The sequence below is a fragment of the Notamacropus eugenii genome, chromosome 2 (assembly GCF_028372415.1).
Source record: "Notamacropus eugenii isolate mMacEug1 chromosome 2, mMacEug1.pri_v2, whole genome shotgun sequence".
Taxonomy (NCBI): Eukaryota; Metazoa; Chordata; class Mammalia; order Diprotodontia; family Macropodidae; genus Notamacropus; species Notamacropus eugenii.
The window spans coordinates 294,369,048-294,385,992 of record NC_092873.1 but is presented as its reverse complement, the minus strand read 5'-3'; the positions used below and the strand labels follow the sequence as shown (position 1 = coordinate 294,385,992).

The 16,945-nt window shown below is 42.6% G+C and overlaps 1 protein-coding gene across 2 annotated transcripts in view; it reads left to right on the top strand.

Moving 5' to 3' along the window:
* TSPAN2 (tetraspanin 2) overlaps positions 1–16,945 on the top strand; it is a 62,627-nt gene that overhangs the window by 18,934 nt on the left and 26,748 nt on the right. For both annotated transcript variants that reach the window (XM_072644446.1, XM_072644445.1), the window contains exon 2: positions 4,386–4,488. In XM_072644446.1, the coding sequence (XP_072500547.1) occupies positions 4,386–4,488 (103 nt within the window). The remainder of the gene's footprint in view (positions 1–4,385; positions 4,489–16,945) is intronic.

The window sequence follows — 16,945 nt, the reverse complement described above, 5'->3', positions numbered from 1 at the left end:
TCCCAAGCTCTTCCCCATTGTAGTTGTGGAGTTGGTGAAGTTGACAGCCCCAGAACCATGTCTGCTTCTATTCTTATACAATGTCCATCCAACATGTGGTTAATGCTCAGCACATGTTTAAAATTATTTTTTCCTTTAAAAGTATAGTAGTAATAGCTAGCATTTATATATTTAAGGTTTCCAAAGTGTTTTACAAATATTATTTCATCTGATCCGCACACAGATGTAGGTGCTATGGTTGTCTTCATTTTACAGATGAGGAAACTGAGGAAGACAAGTTAACAGACTTACCCAGAGTCACTGTGCTAGTCTGAGGCAGGATTTGAACTTGGATTTTCCTGACTTAGGCTCACTGTGCCAAGTAGCTGCCTCCGTAAGAATATATAAGGTATATTCGGAAGCCAAGTTAGCAGAACGATTTTGTTGTTGTTGTAGTTTCAGTCGTGTCTGACTCTTTATGACCCCATTTGGGGTTTTCTTGGCAGAGATATTATTATCTTGGCAGAGATACTCTTATCATTTCCTTCTCCAGTTCATTTTACAGATGAGGAAACTGAGGCAAACAAGATTAAGTGGCTTGCCCAGGGTCACACAGCTAGGAAGTGTCTGAGGCCAGATTTGAACCCACATTTTCCTGACTCCAAGCCTAGCACTCAAAATGACTACATGACTATAAGACAGTACTGGTCAAAGGAATATCAGCGCTGTCCTTCACCACAAGTTTAAAATGGCCTGCTCGGGATAACCCAAGTTGTCCATGTACACTCTGGTGAGCAGTCACGCCAATAAGCCAGTTCCCTTGTGTTATACAGTGATGAAATTCATTCCAGCCACCATTCTCTTGACCCTGGAGAAGATCCTTGTGGTTTCAGGGGGTGGGAGAGGGAGAGCAGAGCTTCCCTCGTGGCCTGGTGGCTGTAAACGGCAAGCCCTCTTCTGATTTTCCATTCTGCATCAAATACATCAGTGCCAGAGTGGACAAATGTGTTCCGTCTGGGTGGAATAATCCCAGACAGCTATAAATTAGAGTTTGTGTACAGAGATTCCAAAAATGTGGCCCTGCGGTGGGATCTCCCTGCGCTCGTCACTTCCTTCCCCTCCTCCGCCTTTTCAGGGTTCTCCGCGGTTGCAGGTTTGGACATGGATCCTCTATCAATAGCACTTCTGCGTGGTATTTTTGAAACTTTGTCCTTCCTTAAAATAATTCCACAGGCTAAAATATGTTGGTTTTGGCCATGAGGTTTTTCCCTCATAGGGTCCATAGAAGTAGCCTGCTGTCCTGGCCAGGGAGGGTACAAACCTTGGGGATAAACCCTCAGTTTACATGGGGAAAACCCACAATCCCATTATGGCCTCTTTCCAAACCAAGCTCTGTCCGGATCAGTTCTTTCCTTTATTTTCATGGATTGAAAATGAAGACACCAGGCCATGCTTTAAAATCAAATTCTATCACGCACAAAAATCATATTACAAAGCAGCCAGGCTCTGTTCCTACGGCTATATATCATATTCAGTATCCAATTAGGCTTTTTTCTCGTGCTGAAGAGTCCAGCGGCTAGGGCTAGGGCCTGGGCCAGGGCTAGGGCCTGGGCCTAAGCCAGGCCCAAGGCTGGGGCTAGGGCTCTGGCCCTCCTTCTGATCTGGCCATTCTCACTTTCCTTCTCCTTGCTATAGTAACGTTACTTTTCTTAAGCCACCTTCTTAGATTTAAGATTGGACTTAGGGGAGGGAAATGGCGAGGAGGAGGAAGAGGAGAAGGAGGAGGATGGAAGGAGGCCTCAAAGATCACAGAACTCCAGAGTTGAAAAAAAATCAGAGAAAATGCAGTCAAACCAAGCAGGAAGGTCCTATGTAACACCCACACCTCCACCCCAATGGATATCCATCCAGCCTTTTCTTGAAGGCTCTGGTGAGAAGGAACTGATGACTTCCTGAGAAGGCCAATTTCATTTTGGGACAGGTCTAGCTATTACAGTTATCAGAAGGTTTTTCCCCCTTTAAATTAAAATGAAATCCACCTCTACTCCTATTCAATGTAGGCCAGGCATGTCATGAATCTCATATAAATAGCCTTATATTTCAGAAAGATCAGAGAGAGAGAGAGAGAGAGAGAGAGAGAGAGAGAGAGAGAAGGAGGGAGGGAGGGATAACTGGAGAAAGAGAGAAATAGGATGGAGGGAGGAGAGAAAAAGAGACCAAAGGAGGGAGAAGAAGGAGGAAGAGGTAGGAATGGGAGAGGAGAGGAGAGAGAGAGCATATGTATGTATGTGTTCATATATGTTTGAGAGAGGGAGAGAGAAAGTATGTATTGACTAATGCACAAATATGTTTAATCCGTTTGTACATGTGTAACCTATATTCTATTGCTTGTCTTGCGGGGAGCAAGAAAAATTTGGAACTCAAAATTTTACAAAAATGAATGTTGGAAACTATTTTTACATGTAATTGGGAAAATACTATTAAGGAAAAAAGAGAAAGGGCATATGTGTATATGTGTTCATGCGTGTTTGAGAGAATAAGATTTTGCAAATAGTTCATGTTATGTGGTCAAATTCTGACCTGAGGATGAGTTAGCCTTTTATTCATCTGAGAAGCTTTTCCTCTGTATCTTGCAAGCAGTAGGTACCCAAGACATTTCTCTTAATTAATGGGTTCACTGAAATTCAAGCAGGCTGTTTGAGGACAGGGCATGCCTCTAGCAGCCTTGAGGCCTCTGGCCAATCTTCACATCCTAGAGTACTGGAGAGGTGAGCGACACATACAGGGGCAGGAAGACTCCCAGTTTTACTTCTAAAAGTTAGCCTCACAAAAACCTTCAGATTGGTGAAAGAAAGGAAGCTAAGTGATTACTCTACCAGCTGCAGAGTCTGCCCAGGTTTTGCTAGGGCCAGCAATTCAGTCTCTACTTCAGGCCACACGGCACACAGACCATGCCTTTTTTTCTTCTTTTTTTTTTTTTTTCAGAAAATTATTTTTTCCTTTCTCACTTTCCATGGAAACTCAAAATAGCAACCAAAAAAAATATGCCTGGGCTGTCTCCCTGCCTGCAACATCATCACTAGTCAGTGTAGTGGGCAGTAGCTAAGGGCAGAGAGTGTGTGGGGGGTGAAAGGGGTAGGGGATGCATCTGAGGAAACTTTCTAATTGGGGACTGCAGACTCAGAAGGTGTAGGTTGGCTGTTTTGTGGGTTTGTTTTCTTCTGGTTTAGAAAAGTGAATCTCTTCCTCCCCCTCCCCATCTTCCCACCCCAGGATTTGGAAGATTATTTCACTCAATTTGACCCTGTGATTCTGAAAGTGTCTGTTAACCATTTCTTCCTCTGTGGTGTTGATGAGTAGGTCTACATGACAAATGGCTCATGTCTATTTAAGAAGTCTCCTGCCAGGCTCTGAGTGCCATCAGTGTAGACTTGAGAAAAGGGGAGAAATAATTCCTGTTGTTATTCAGTCATGTCTGACTCTTCATGACCCCATTTGGGTCATGATACTGGAGTGGTTTGAGATTTCCTTCTCCAGCTCATCTTACAAATGAGGAAACTGAGGCAAATAGGGTTAAGTGATTTACTCAGGGTCACACAAGCTAGTAAGTGTTTGAGACCATATTTGAACTTAAAGAGATGAGTCTTCTTGACTCCAGGCCCAGTGCTCTATCCACCATGTCACCTAGCTACCCCAAAGAATTCTAAATGAAAAACAAAAAAAGTTTTCACATTCTGAGTGCAACATGATATAATGGAGCAACTGAACTTGGATTCAAGAGAGCTGGGTCAAATCCTGATTTCAGTGAGTTGTTTGGTGAGCTTTATAAAATGGGTATGATAGTAACACCTACACTACATGCATTGAAGGATTATTGTACAGAAAGGAGTTTGTATATCTTGTACAGTGCTCTCTAGTAACGTGAGCTGTTATCGTCATACAACCTGAGTTCAAATCCAGCCTCAGAGACTTACTAGCTGTGTGACCCTGGATAAGTCCTGTAACCTCTGTTTGTCAAGAAGGCAGTTAGGCGGTACAGTGAATAAAGCACTGGACCTGGAGTCAGGAAGACCTTGAGTTTAAATCTGGCCTCAGACTCTTACTACCTACCTGTGTGACCCTGGGTAAGTCACACAACTTCTCTTTGCCTCAGTTTCCTCATCTGCAAAATCCGGATAAAAATAGCAACTACCTCCCAAGGTTGTTGTGAATATCGAATGAGATAATGTATGGAAAGTGCCTTGTAGACACTAAAGCCCTATAGTGAATGCAAGTTAGTACTATTGATTTTGATGGTGATGATGGCCTTCCTGTCCAGCTTTTGGCCGTTCCATTGCATAGACAGCACCTTTAGCTGCCCTCCCAGACCTGTGGATCAGATATTAACGGTCTTGTTCATCTTTCAGTTGGCAGGATCTGCTGTCATTGTTTTTGGCCTGTGGCTTCGGTTTGGAGGCATAGTAAAGGATTTATCTTCAGAGGGTAAAACTCCTGAGTATTTCTACATGGGTAAGTGAATTCAGATTCCCTAAACGTAGCTCAGTGTAGACAATGGTGGAGGTTGGGGTTGGGGAATGGGAAAGGTGGGAGAATTAATAATAACAAAAACAAATTCATGGAGCTCTTTTCTCACACCAACCCTGCTAGGTAGGCAGTGGCAAAGTATCATTATTCCCATTTTAAAGATTAGGAAATGGAGGATCAGAGAAATTGTAGGACATGCTTATCCATGGTCAGTGTTAGAGTCAGGGTGTGTGAACCTGTGTCTACTGCCTGCCAATCTTGCAATGTTTCCATTCCACCACTTGCAATTCTTGTACTTTTCTAGGAGAGAAAAGGAAGATGAATAAATGAGCATTTATTAAGCACTTACTGTGTACAAAGCATTGGGGATACAAATGTCTGCTCATGAGGAGCTTCCATTCTAATGGAGGAAGTAATACACATAGGAGGTTTCAGCCCCCAAGTCAGATGGAAAGCCACTCCCCCCAGCCCCTACCCTCACTAAGCCCCCTTTTCCTTAGGGTGCAGTGGCAAAGCCAATGGGATTGATACCTCTTCTCCAAAGTCATTTCAGTATTAATTTCTGAGGAAGAGAGCTGGAAGAGAGGTAGAGAGCCCACAGTGACCCGAGCCCTCAGCAATTGCACAACAGCTTGACATCCTGGGGATATATTTGCCCAGGCTGCTTTTTAAAAGTCAGAGTCATATGACCCTAGAACTAGCAGAAACCTTAGAGAGCATCTCTTTGAATTCCTTCTTTTATAAGCCTGGAATCTGAGGTCTAGCGAGTCTAAACAACTTGTTCAAGGTCCTAACAGCATCATCAATAATTCCTTCAATTTAATCAGTCTAAATTATTTTGACAAGATAAAGTCAAAGGCAAAGTCTGGTCTTTGTAATACAAATAACTCATTTATATGATGCCTACAACGTGTCAGGCACTTCACAATTATCATCTCATTTGAGTCTCACAACAACCCTGGCAGTTAGGTGCTACTATTATCCCTGTTTTACAGTTGAGGAAACTGAAGCAAACAACTTAAGAGAGTTGCCCAGGGTCACACAGCTAGTAAGTGTCTGAGGTGGGATTTGAACTTAGATCTTCCTGACTCCAGATCCAGTATTCTGTGCACTCTAGTGCCTTCTAGCCACCTCTCTGTCACATTCTACCAATGTAAAGGGGAAATTTTTTTTCTCCCAGGAAGTGAACCGAAGAATCATATTGATATGAGAAAACCCCCTTCTGCTCCCAGGCTTGAGAGGAAAAGCTAACTTGTTAGTTTGCCAAGTCACTAGTCAGTCCATCTGAGGGTGGTACAGTGAAGACTTTGTATGGTGGAGCAGAGTGAATAAAACTCTGGATTCGAAGTCAGGAGATGATGTGTTCAAACTGCCTCACACTGCTAGCTCGGTCGTAATAGGAAAGTAAGCTGCTCAAAACTTCACTTTCTCCGTTTGTAAAATGGAGATAAATACTACCTCAGTTAGAAAGCATTGTATAAACATGAAAATGCTAAAAAAAAAATGTAAATTGCTATTTGTCTGTTCTTCTTAAATATTTTAAATATTTTGGCTAGAAATGACCAGTACTGCGACCTCAGACAAGTCCTTTGTTTATCTGGGCCTCAGTTTCCTACTCTGTAAAATGAGAGTTTTATAGTAGATTATTTTTCAGAGGATATCTGATCCCCTGGGTGAAAGGTTGAAATGTATAATGGAAAGAGTGTTGACTTCTGAATCGGAAGACCTGGGTTCAAGTCCTACCTGTGATTTGGGGCAATCCTGGGCCTCTGAAAAATGAGGGGATTGAACTAGAAGACTTCTTAGGTCCTTTCCACCTCCATGGGCAGCTTGGGGGTGTTGTAGTGCACAGAGGAGACTGTGTACTCAGACACTTATTAATTGTGTGACCCTGGTCAAGTCACTTAACCTCCATTTGCTTCAGCTTTCTCAAGTGTAAAATGTAAGTAATCATAGTACCCACCTCCCAAGGCTGTTGCAAAGATCAAACGAGATAATAATTGTAAAGTATTTAGCACATAGAAAGTACTATATAACTATATAAAAGCATCACTAGCACATAGTAAGCGTTACTGTATGTAAATGCTACCTATTTAAAAAATATATTCTTATAATCTGTGATTTTCTGACCCCTGATGTTTCTTCTAGTTTCTGATTTATGATCTTAGGATTTTTATAAGTCATTTAACCTCTGTGGCCTCACTTTCTCCATCTATAAAAAGGGAAAGTTGAACCAGATGGCTCTGAAGCCCCTCCCAACTTCAAATCTTTGATTCTGTTAATTCAGGCAAGATCTGATGACTGACTCGGAAGAAGGAAGGATTAGACTTGGTCTCCTTAGCTCCTTAGCTTATTGGGCAACAAGCCTTTAATGAGCACTGGGCTAGGCACTGTGGATACAAGTCCAGAGAATGAAACAATCCCAACTGGTAAAGAGTTTATATTCTAAGGGGGAGATAGCAGAATGAAAAGCAATGGAAGAAAGTGATAACCATCGCAAAGTGGATTGAGTTGCCTTGGCAAGTAGCAGGTTCCTTCTCACTGATGGTCTTCAAGCAAAAACTGGATGACCATTTTCTATATAAAGTAGATTCTTGTTCAGCTGTGGGATAACGTAGTCTTGGAGGTCTCTTTTGGATCTGAGATTCTGTGATTTTTTCCAGATCTAAATCTTTTACTTTACAAATGAGGAAACTGAGGCTAGACTAGTGACTGTCTCAGGATCCTTCAGCACTAAATACCAGAGCTAGGATCCAAAGGCAAGTCCCTCCTGCCTCCCAACATCAATGTTCTCTCCTTTCTATCCCATTGCTGCTCTGTGGAAGGGAGTACTGGTGGGACTGTGGCCTGTAGGAGTCACTAACAGTCAGATATTCATCAAGAAGTGATTGACCTTATTTTTAAATTATTTTCTGAATGCTGCCCCCTCTACCAAAATGTCTCTAGCCTCATTTGGCTCCAGGTCATAGGATGGCCTCACATGGCTCTCATTAAGAGCAATCCAGCTGAGGGTTAGAAAATAGTTTTCCCCTTGCCCTCATTTTGGGTGCCACACCCCATCTGCATGGTTATTTTAAGTCAAGGGTGTAGGAAAGCATTTAGCTACTTGGCAGTGAAGATAGGGGGCAGGGAAGGTGGCCACCCAAGTGAGTGGACCAAGTGAATCACAGGCGGAACTCTGTCCTCCAGTAAGCAGTAAGATGGCACCCTGGACCTCACCAAGCTCCAGCCCTATTCTCCAAGGCACCTCAGGGGAGACTTCCCTTCAAGGTTTCTGCCAGAAGCATCCTCTCTTGTGAGGCAGGCCCTCAGCACTGGCAGGGTCTCACTGCCACATACTCAGCTGGTTTCCTCAGGCTTAGGAGAGACTTTTGTCTGAAAGTTTCTTTGGGGAGGGTCTTCAGGGATGTTCCCTGATGCTTCTCTCCAGTTGGATCCAATGTCATTCAATATTTCCATTACAATGGTCAAAGCCATGAAGTTCCCCATTCCCCAACCAGTGTAAGGATTGGTCTGGAGCCTTTTTGACTGAGCAGGTTCCATGGGATGATAAACTGAAGCTTCCTCAGTTTGGGGAGAATGTGTTGGGTTAGTGGGGGGAGAGATAGGGAAGGAGTTACCTGTCTTGTTAGGGGACAATATCTCAGTGACAACAGGACAGGATCAAGAGCCATTGACTGGTTTTAGAGCTGAAAGGGCCAGAGATGGGAGCCATGATCTGAAGCCAATGCACCAAAATCACAAGGTCTGAGAGCACCAGGGCGAGACAAGGCTCGGGTTCAGATTGTGAGGCAGTCACAGAGACACAGCTGTAAAGTTGGAAGGGACATTAAAGGTCTTCTAGTCCAAGCCCCTCACTTTGCAGATAAGGAAACTGAGGCCCTGAGAGGTTAAGAGAGCTGCCCACCATAACATAGGTAGTAGGTATCAGAGCCAGTATTTGGACCCAGGTCCTATGACTTCAGAAATAGTGCTTTTATAATCTGTATCATCCTGCATCCCTTCATTAGGTACCAGTGCAAATAACAGGGCACTGGGTCATTGAGCTAGACAAAGAATTGTCTCAATTTACTGCCCTTGGTTGTGAGGCCATCTAATATTTATACAGCGCTTACTAACATAAGCTAAGACCTTACAAATTATTGTCTCATTAGATCCTCACAACAACACTGGAAGGCAGGTGCTGTTATTATCTCTATTTTACAGTTGAGTACGCTGAGGCAAACAGAGGTTGTGACTTGCCCAAGGTCATACAGCTAGAACATGTGCAAGGTCAGATCTGACCTCAGCTCCTTCTTCTGGCGGTAACCTAGCTGCCCATATGTCCAGCCCCATGCAGGTAGACATACCCCTTGGTTAGAAAGCTCCTCTGTTCTTTTTGGTAGACCCAGCTCTAAGAGGTGATAGCCAAACAGAGTGTGCAGGGCACCAGGGACAGAAAGACCAAAGAAGACAATACATTGCCTGCCTTCAAGGAGCTTATAGTCTAACTGGAGGACTGGACAGGTTACACAAATAAGTGTAATATATAAAAGAAACTGTAATGATCAGGAAGGATTTGTACCAGTGGTTCTCAAGTCTTAGTTCCAACTGCTTCAGTGTGGTATAGTGGGAAGAGTCCTGGAGTTGAAGTCAGGAGATAACTTGGTTCAAATCTCACCTCTGACACTTAGTTACTGTGTGCCCATAGGCAAGTCACTAGCTTTTTGAGTTTCAGTTTCCTCATCTGTAAAATGGGAATATCAAGGCAGTGTGGCACAATAGATAGACAGCTGACCTCACAATCAGGAAGACCTGTGCTTACCCTTATTTCTAATGCATGCTAACTGCGGGACCCTGGGTATTTCACCTTTCAATGTGCCAGGCAACTCTCTAAGACTATTTATAAGCTGCTTAATAATATTTAATGAGCACCTACTATGTGTCAAGGATACAAAAAGAGGAAAAAAACAGTCCCTGCTCCCAAGGATCTTACTGATGGAGAGGGATGTCCCTAATGGGAGATCCCTAAACAGTGAAACCACAGGCCTGGCCAAAAGAAAAGTGGGGATGAGGCATCTCTCTCCCCCAAGGGTTGTTAGGAGCTCATTGTTAGGGATCATTCAATCTCCATCGGGAATGCACCTTAGAGGCTGCCTAGTCTAACCCCTTTGTGTTAGGAAACTAGAGCCTGAGCTGACTTTCCGAAGGTCACACACATCAGAGTCTGATCTGAACTCCAGTCCTGCACTTGCAGAGACATTTTTCTTTCCACTGTGCCACAGATCGAACAAGATAAATATATTAACCAGTCAACAAGCATGTTATTAAGCATCTCCGATGCACAGGGCCCTGTGCTAAATGCTGAGGATACAAGTAAAATACAATAAGCCCTACCGTGCCCGACAATCCAGAGGGACTCTCTCCCCTGCCTCCACTCAACCCTGCCCTGGCCCTTAGCCCTTCTGGTTCCCAGAGAAATTGAAAAGGAAGAAAGCAGAAAGGTGGCACTCTTGATTTCTAGTTTCTCTATATGCCGGGGGCACGTGAGGGGAGTGTTGCCATAAACTGTGGGGAAGAAGCTTGAGTCTATGGAAAGGACAACCCAACGTCCCATGCCCCAACACAGAGGTCCATGCAGGGGCAGCTTCCCCGAACCCTGGCCGTCTGGTAGGAGCTAATGACTCTTGGAGGAAGAAACAAGATAAGAGGTATCCCAGTGAGTGCTCTAAGATTGTAGAGTCCCAAGGTCTCCGTAAAGTTCTAATTTAAGTTTTTACAGTCTAAATGTCACCTTCCTGGCAGCACAGCTAGCAGCAGAACAAGTAGTTCCCTGCTTTTCTAGGGAACTAGGCATCCCCTTTAATGTGGTTCCCATAGACCCAATTCCAGAGTAACAGAGCAGCCACGGTGCAGTCCAAGCCAGACTCAAAGAGGAACTCCTGCTCTCACCACCTGAGAAGGGGTCAGTCTCATGAAACCTCCACTGGGGAAGACCCCATTTCCTCACACTTCTGAATCACTCTCACTGTTCATTTCTCCTTGAGTCCAGTCTAAATTTTGCCTCAATACAGCTTCTCATCATTGATCCTGTTTTTGCCCCCTGGAATCAAACAATGAGAAAAGGGTACTAGAGTACAATGGAAAGAAAGAACACTGGCTCTGGAATTGGGAGATCTGGATTCAAATTCTGCCTCTGAAACTATTTTGATGACCTTAGACAAGCCACTTAATCCCTTATTCTCAGTTTCATCATCTATAAAATAAGGGGGTGGGCCTAGGTGGTTGTTCATTGAGGTTCTTTCCAGTTCTGAATCCTATGATCCCAAGCCTAATGCCTCTCCTCATGGGAACCTTGGAAATACTTGACAACAGTTTTCTTATACCCCTGTCCATATAGGATATCATACCCTGATCTGTGGGTGCTCTGCCCAAAGGAATGTAAATTTTGATCTCTGAAATATTTTTTCCCTTATGACTGTGCCTTAAACCCAAATCACTCTGGCTCTCATTGATTGGTCAACAGTAGGTCCCAAGTCAAGTCCCACATGGCCACTGTTTAAACCCAGATTGGCTCAAAGTTAATGTAAATAGCAATTGTTTCTGTTTTGGCCAGGGACTTCCCCTCCCAAATTGATTTTTCCTTTTTATTTTCTTATCTTTTCTTTTCCTTTTTTTTTTTTTTTTTGACTAGGTAAAGAAGCTATTCTGTGCCTCTTTTCTTACCTAGCCTTACTCACTGAACGGTCATTGTTTCTGTCAAACTGAGATCTCTTAAAGACCTTAGTTTGCAAAGGCCAAGGTCCCTTACTACATCCTGGCCCATCTCTAGTTGTCTTCATCTATCTATATCTGGCCACTGGACCCAGATAGCTCCTGAGGAGAAAGTGAGGCTGGTGTCTTTGCACAGCCCTGCCTCACTTAAATCCAATTCACTCGCATGTCATGACATCACCTCCCTACTTTCATGGTCCTCTTCTAGAATGAAGGACAAACAGCAATTATTCTAGTTTGGTTTCCTCTGAATGTCTTTCAGTATTTTATGGGGAGTAGTTATCAAAGAGCCAAAGGAAGGACCCAAGTAGTTAGCGTCATGAGTTTGGAGGAGCAGGAGAGGGTTGTGGCCTTGGAGTGTTTGGGAAAAGCCTTATAACAGAAGTAGGATTGTTCCTGGGCCATGAAAGATGGGCAAGGCTTGAGGAGGTACACAGAGTGCTAGTACAGACACAAGGGTAGGGTACCTGATGTCATACAAGCAACCCAATTCCTAATCTTCCATCCATCCTGAACCAGAAAGTAAGAAGGTTCATTGTCTCTGTCAGGACAAAGCAGTGTGGAGCTATGGACTTGGTTTGTTGCTGCAAAATCCCAGAGCATGCTGTTCCTGAGTGTTCCATTTGTCTGGCCCTTAGCATGGGGCTGAGGGAGCAGTGTTTATCCAGGGTGTGCCCAGGAATCACATCGGCCTATTCTTCTGTTCCAGACGTGCTGGCCCCTCAATTCTGACTGCCAGGATTTTCCAGTGCTAAGCCTTGAGGCTAAATGCTTGGAAAGTACAATTGTGCCCAAAAGCAGGGGGTCCACCCTTGGGTAGGACCTCAGGAAGGAAAAAAAGATTGTTTGGTTCTCACAGAAAAGCATAAGATGGTCATTGTATTATAGAAGTTCACTTGGTAAAGTCTGCCTACCTCCCGTACTTTCTCCTGCAATTTCCAGAAGAACATGAAGTTCTAAAAAATAATAATAATACTTTTCTATGAGCCCAACCGAGAATTGCCCAAGAATATTAAAGAAAATTCTATTTTAAAAGTTGGGTCATATGTGGGATATGTAAGAAGCACAGGCTACACCCATGTGCCACTAACCATCTGGATATTGGGAAATATCCAGGGAGTTGGCAAAGTCTTTTTGGTTTTCTTCTAGAGATTTGGCATTATTAACCCATACTCTAATTTTAGAAAAAAATAACAGTAGTGAGTCAATGAAGTATTTATTGAGAATCTAATTTGTAAAGTATTGGGTTAGGCACTGTGGGAAATTTTAAAAAAAAAGTAGAACGTATTGACCCTGTCTTCAAGAGGTCAGATTTAGTTAGGGGATATAAAATATAATTGAGATGAATTCAAACCTAGTGAGCCAAAATTTGATAGGATTTAAGTTTAGCTAAATTTAACCAAATTTAAATTCAATACTCAATAAACATTTATTTTTAACTAATATTTTATTTTTTCCCAATTCTATGTAAAAGACAATTTTTAACATTCATTTTTTAAAAAAATTTGAGTTCCAGATTTCTCTCTCCCTCCCTCCTTTCCTGAGACAGTAAGCAATTTGATAAAGGTTATCCATGTGCAGTCTCAATAAATGCTTATTAAACATCCATGTAAGTCACAATCTAAGCAGTCACCATGATCAAGATGTGAAGCGAAAACAGTCACAACAATAATACATGGTATTTAATGCCTTACACTGTACGAAGAACTTTACGTACACTACCTCATTTGGTTCTCACGACAGCTCTGTTCTTATGGTGCTATTATCTCCATCATACAAATGAAGAAACTGAGGCACAGATATGTTAAGGGTGGTCACTCATCTAATAGGTGTCTGAGGCAGGATCCAAACTTAGGTCTCCCTGCCTCCAAGACCAGAACTTTATCCATCTACCACATCACTTCAATGCGAAGTCTTATACTAGGGTTGAAAATCAACTAGATGTGACTCAATAGTCAAACAAGTATTTATTAAATGCCTGCTATACAAGAGTTCATGTGAAAAAGATTTAGGGGTTTCACTGGACTCCAGGCTCCAGACGAGTCAATAGCTTTAAATGGTGGCTAATGTAACCATAGGACGTGTGAAAAGAGGAAGAAAGTCCCAGAGTAGCAAGGTTGAACTTTGTCCACATTAAGAACACTTTTGGAATATTGGGTGGGCCCCACACTTTAGAAAAGACACTGGCAAACTCTAAGGTATAAAGTGGAGAGTGATTACAATGGTGAGGAGACTTGAGAGCATGTTGACCCATGCTGTGCTCCAGAAATTGAAGATCCTTCTAAGTCCAGAGAAGAGACAATTTGGCAGGGAGACATGATTATGTCTTCCAAGTATTTGAGGAACTTTCAGTGGAAGAAAGATTATGCTTGATCTGTTTTAGCCCCAGAGGGGAGAACGAGGAGCACTAGATGGTGGGTACAAAGAGACAAATTTATGATCCTATGGTCAAGAAAAACTGGAACAATGAGTGCTCTCCAGAAATGGAGTGCCTTGCCTTTGGAAGACTGTGAGTGTTCTTTGAGCAACGTTTGGATAAGTGTTATAGAAGCAGTAGCAGGGGTTCTTTTCAGGTAGCAGGTGCACTGGATGGACCCTGAGATCAGTTCCAAACTGGACTCTGTAGAAAAAACATGGACAGATTACTAGGTAACTTGTCATAAAAGTAGGAGTGTCAACTTTATATGGCACCATAATATCTTGCCAATAGGGCAGCTGGGTGGCACAGTGGATAGAGTGTTGGACCTGGAGTCAGGAAGATTCATCTTCCTGAGTTTAAATCTGGCCTCAGATACTTCCTAGCTGTGTGATCCTGGGCAAGTCACTTAACCCTGTTTGCCTCAGCTCCTCAGCTGTAAAATGAGCTGGAAACAGAAATGGCAAACCACTCGACTATTGTTGCCAAGAAAATCCCAAATGGGGTCATGGAGATCTGAACACAAGTGAAAGGCTTGATACAGCAACAAATATTTACAAAGCACTTTACATATATTTTCTCAGTTGATCCTCACAATAACTATAATGCATCATATGCTCTTATTATCTGCATTTTACAGATGAGGAAGAGAAAGGTTATGAGAGTTCAGAGAAGGAAGTGCTCATTATGGGCTGAGATAATCAAGAAAAACTTTAATAGTGCAAGTTAGCTAATCCTGAGCTTTGAAAATGGGCAGGATTTGGCTAGGCAGAGAAAAACAGGAAAGCCCACGAGGCAGGGGAAGGAGAATGAATGGAAACTTGGAGGCCATCCTCCAATGTGAAGAGGATGGTTGGGTGACAGTGAGTAAGTAGGCATGTCTGGCTAGAGGGGAGGGTTCCTAGTTGGGAGTGGTGTGAGATAAGATGGCTTGGGACTACACTGTGTGGATCTTGAATTTCAAGTGATGGAGAATTAGACCAGTGGAAGCCAGTAGAGGTTTTTTAACTGGGAGATAAAATGACAAAACAAATATTTTAAGAATTCCACTATGTTCAAGGTACTAAGGCTACAAAAATGAAAAATTACGTGGAAACTCAGAATCTATTAGAAGGGATTAAATACATTTAAGTATTATAAGAGAGACTGAGACAGGTGCTTGGGAAAAGTAGAGCTGACCTGTGACATTCAGAGAGGGAGGCATTTCTTCTATCTGAAGAATGAGGGAACACCTGGTAAAGGAAATAAATGACCCTTGGACCTTACATTGAAGGAAGAGAAGGATTTTATTGAGTGGTGATCATAGACCCAATCCCCTCATTTTACAGGGGAGGAAATAAGCCCCAGGGAGGTTAACTGATTTGCTCATGGTTACACAAGCAGTCATCATTATAAGTAGGATTTTAACCCAGGTCCTTTGAATCAAGAGTCTGTGTTCTGACCCTTGTACTGCACTGCCTCCCATCCTGACTTGCCCAAAGTCATGCACATAGTAAGTGCAAAGGAAAGCATGAGAGATGGCATGTACAAAAATATGTAGGAACAGTGATCAGGGAACGGTTAATAGTTCATCTTGGCTGGAATATAGACTCCATGAAGGAGAGAACTGTGAAAGAAGGTTGGAAAGAAAGATGGATCTAGCCGGAACTGTGAAGGATGGATCAGACCAGAGAGAGGTGGCCAGTTGGAGGCTAATGCCTAAGTTAAGCTTGGGTGGAAAAACTAAGACCGATACAAGAGAAGTCACAAGTGAATATCCAACATGAATTCATTGAATGACTAGATAGGACAGTCAAAGGTCAAACATGGTTTGAGGCTGACTAATTGGCTAAAGTGACAGGTATAGGACAGTCTGGAAGTATTAATCTATCTTTTATAGAAGAGAAACTGAGGCACAGTGGTGAATTGAACTCTGGTCACTTTCTTGGTGAATCAGCCCTGTGGAATTAAGAAATGAATCCAGGTCTTGGAGAATAGACTTATATGTTGCTCCAAAAGGCCAGAAAGATCTAATAGAGAAACTTTACAAGTCAAGTCAACACATATTTATTAAGTGCCTACTATGTGCCTGACACAATTCGAGGTCCTGGGAATACAAAGAAAGGCAAAAACAATATCTTCTCTCCAGAGCTTACAATCTAACAAAGATGGAGAGACAGATTTAAGCTCAACAAAAGGAAGAGCTTTCTAACAATTAAAGTTGCTCCAGATCAAATCCACTGTCCTAAGAGATGATAACTAGTGACACAACACCTTTAAGGTTTGCAAAGGACCCACTGGATATTATCTCTTTTCATCTTTACAACTAACCTGAGAGGTTCATGCTTTTATTTTTCCCATTTGAGAAAGGATAAAACTGAGGCTTAAGGTGGATAAGTGGTTTACCCAGGGTAATGCAGCCCAGGAAGACCATCAGTGAATATATTTGAAGATCTGGATCTATGTCTGTTAGAGGTACTATAAATGACATTCCTGATGGAGTCACAGGATTTAGAACTGAAAGGAACCTTGGAAAACATCAAGCTGGCACTCTTATTTTATGGATGAAAAAAGTAATCCTTGAGAGTTTAAGTGACGTATTCAAAGTTTAGCAGCTAATTGGCAGCAGGGCCATGATTGGAACAGAAAAGTTTTCTAATTCCAAATTCTCCAGATCAGTTCTAAGAATGATCCCAACTGAAACAGTTTATGAATCTTCTAATCCAAACCAAAGTCATGAGTGATAAGTGATCTAGATATAATGGATAAGGTATGGTGCTATTGGACCACTTCTTTGGAGAGCCTCTGTCCATCCTTTCTCTTTTCAGTGACCACAGAGTGACCCTGGGTGGTACTTTTTGTTTTTCCACTTCCTTCCTTGCCTAGTCTTCTCTTTCTAAGGTAGTACCTAATTAGGCTGCTAATGGTCTTTGTTCAGGAAACTGGATGACTATAGAATCACAGAGTATCAGACTGAAAAAGATCTTGAAGATTGTCTGGTCCAACTTCCTTCCATTCCAATTTTTTAGACTGGAAACTGAGGTTCCAGAAGTTTGATATGTGTAGGATCTTCCATGATCACCCACTGGGTTTATGGAGACTGGAGAGTCCAGGTCTTCTGATGCTTAGACCAATAGTATCTCCTCTTGCTGATACTTATGGCCAGAGGTTCCATTCCAGGACTGAAGCCAAGGGGAATCCATTGTCCAAACAGTTCCAGTTCCCTTTTCCTCCCATTTCAGACACTAAATGTAAACAAAAAAATACATATCCACTGAAAACCAATTTTCTTTT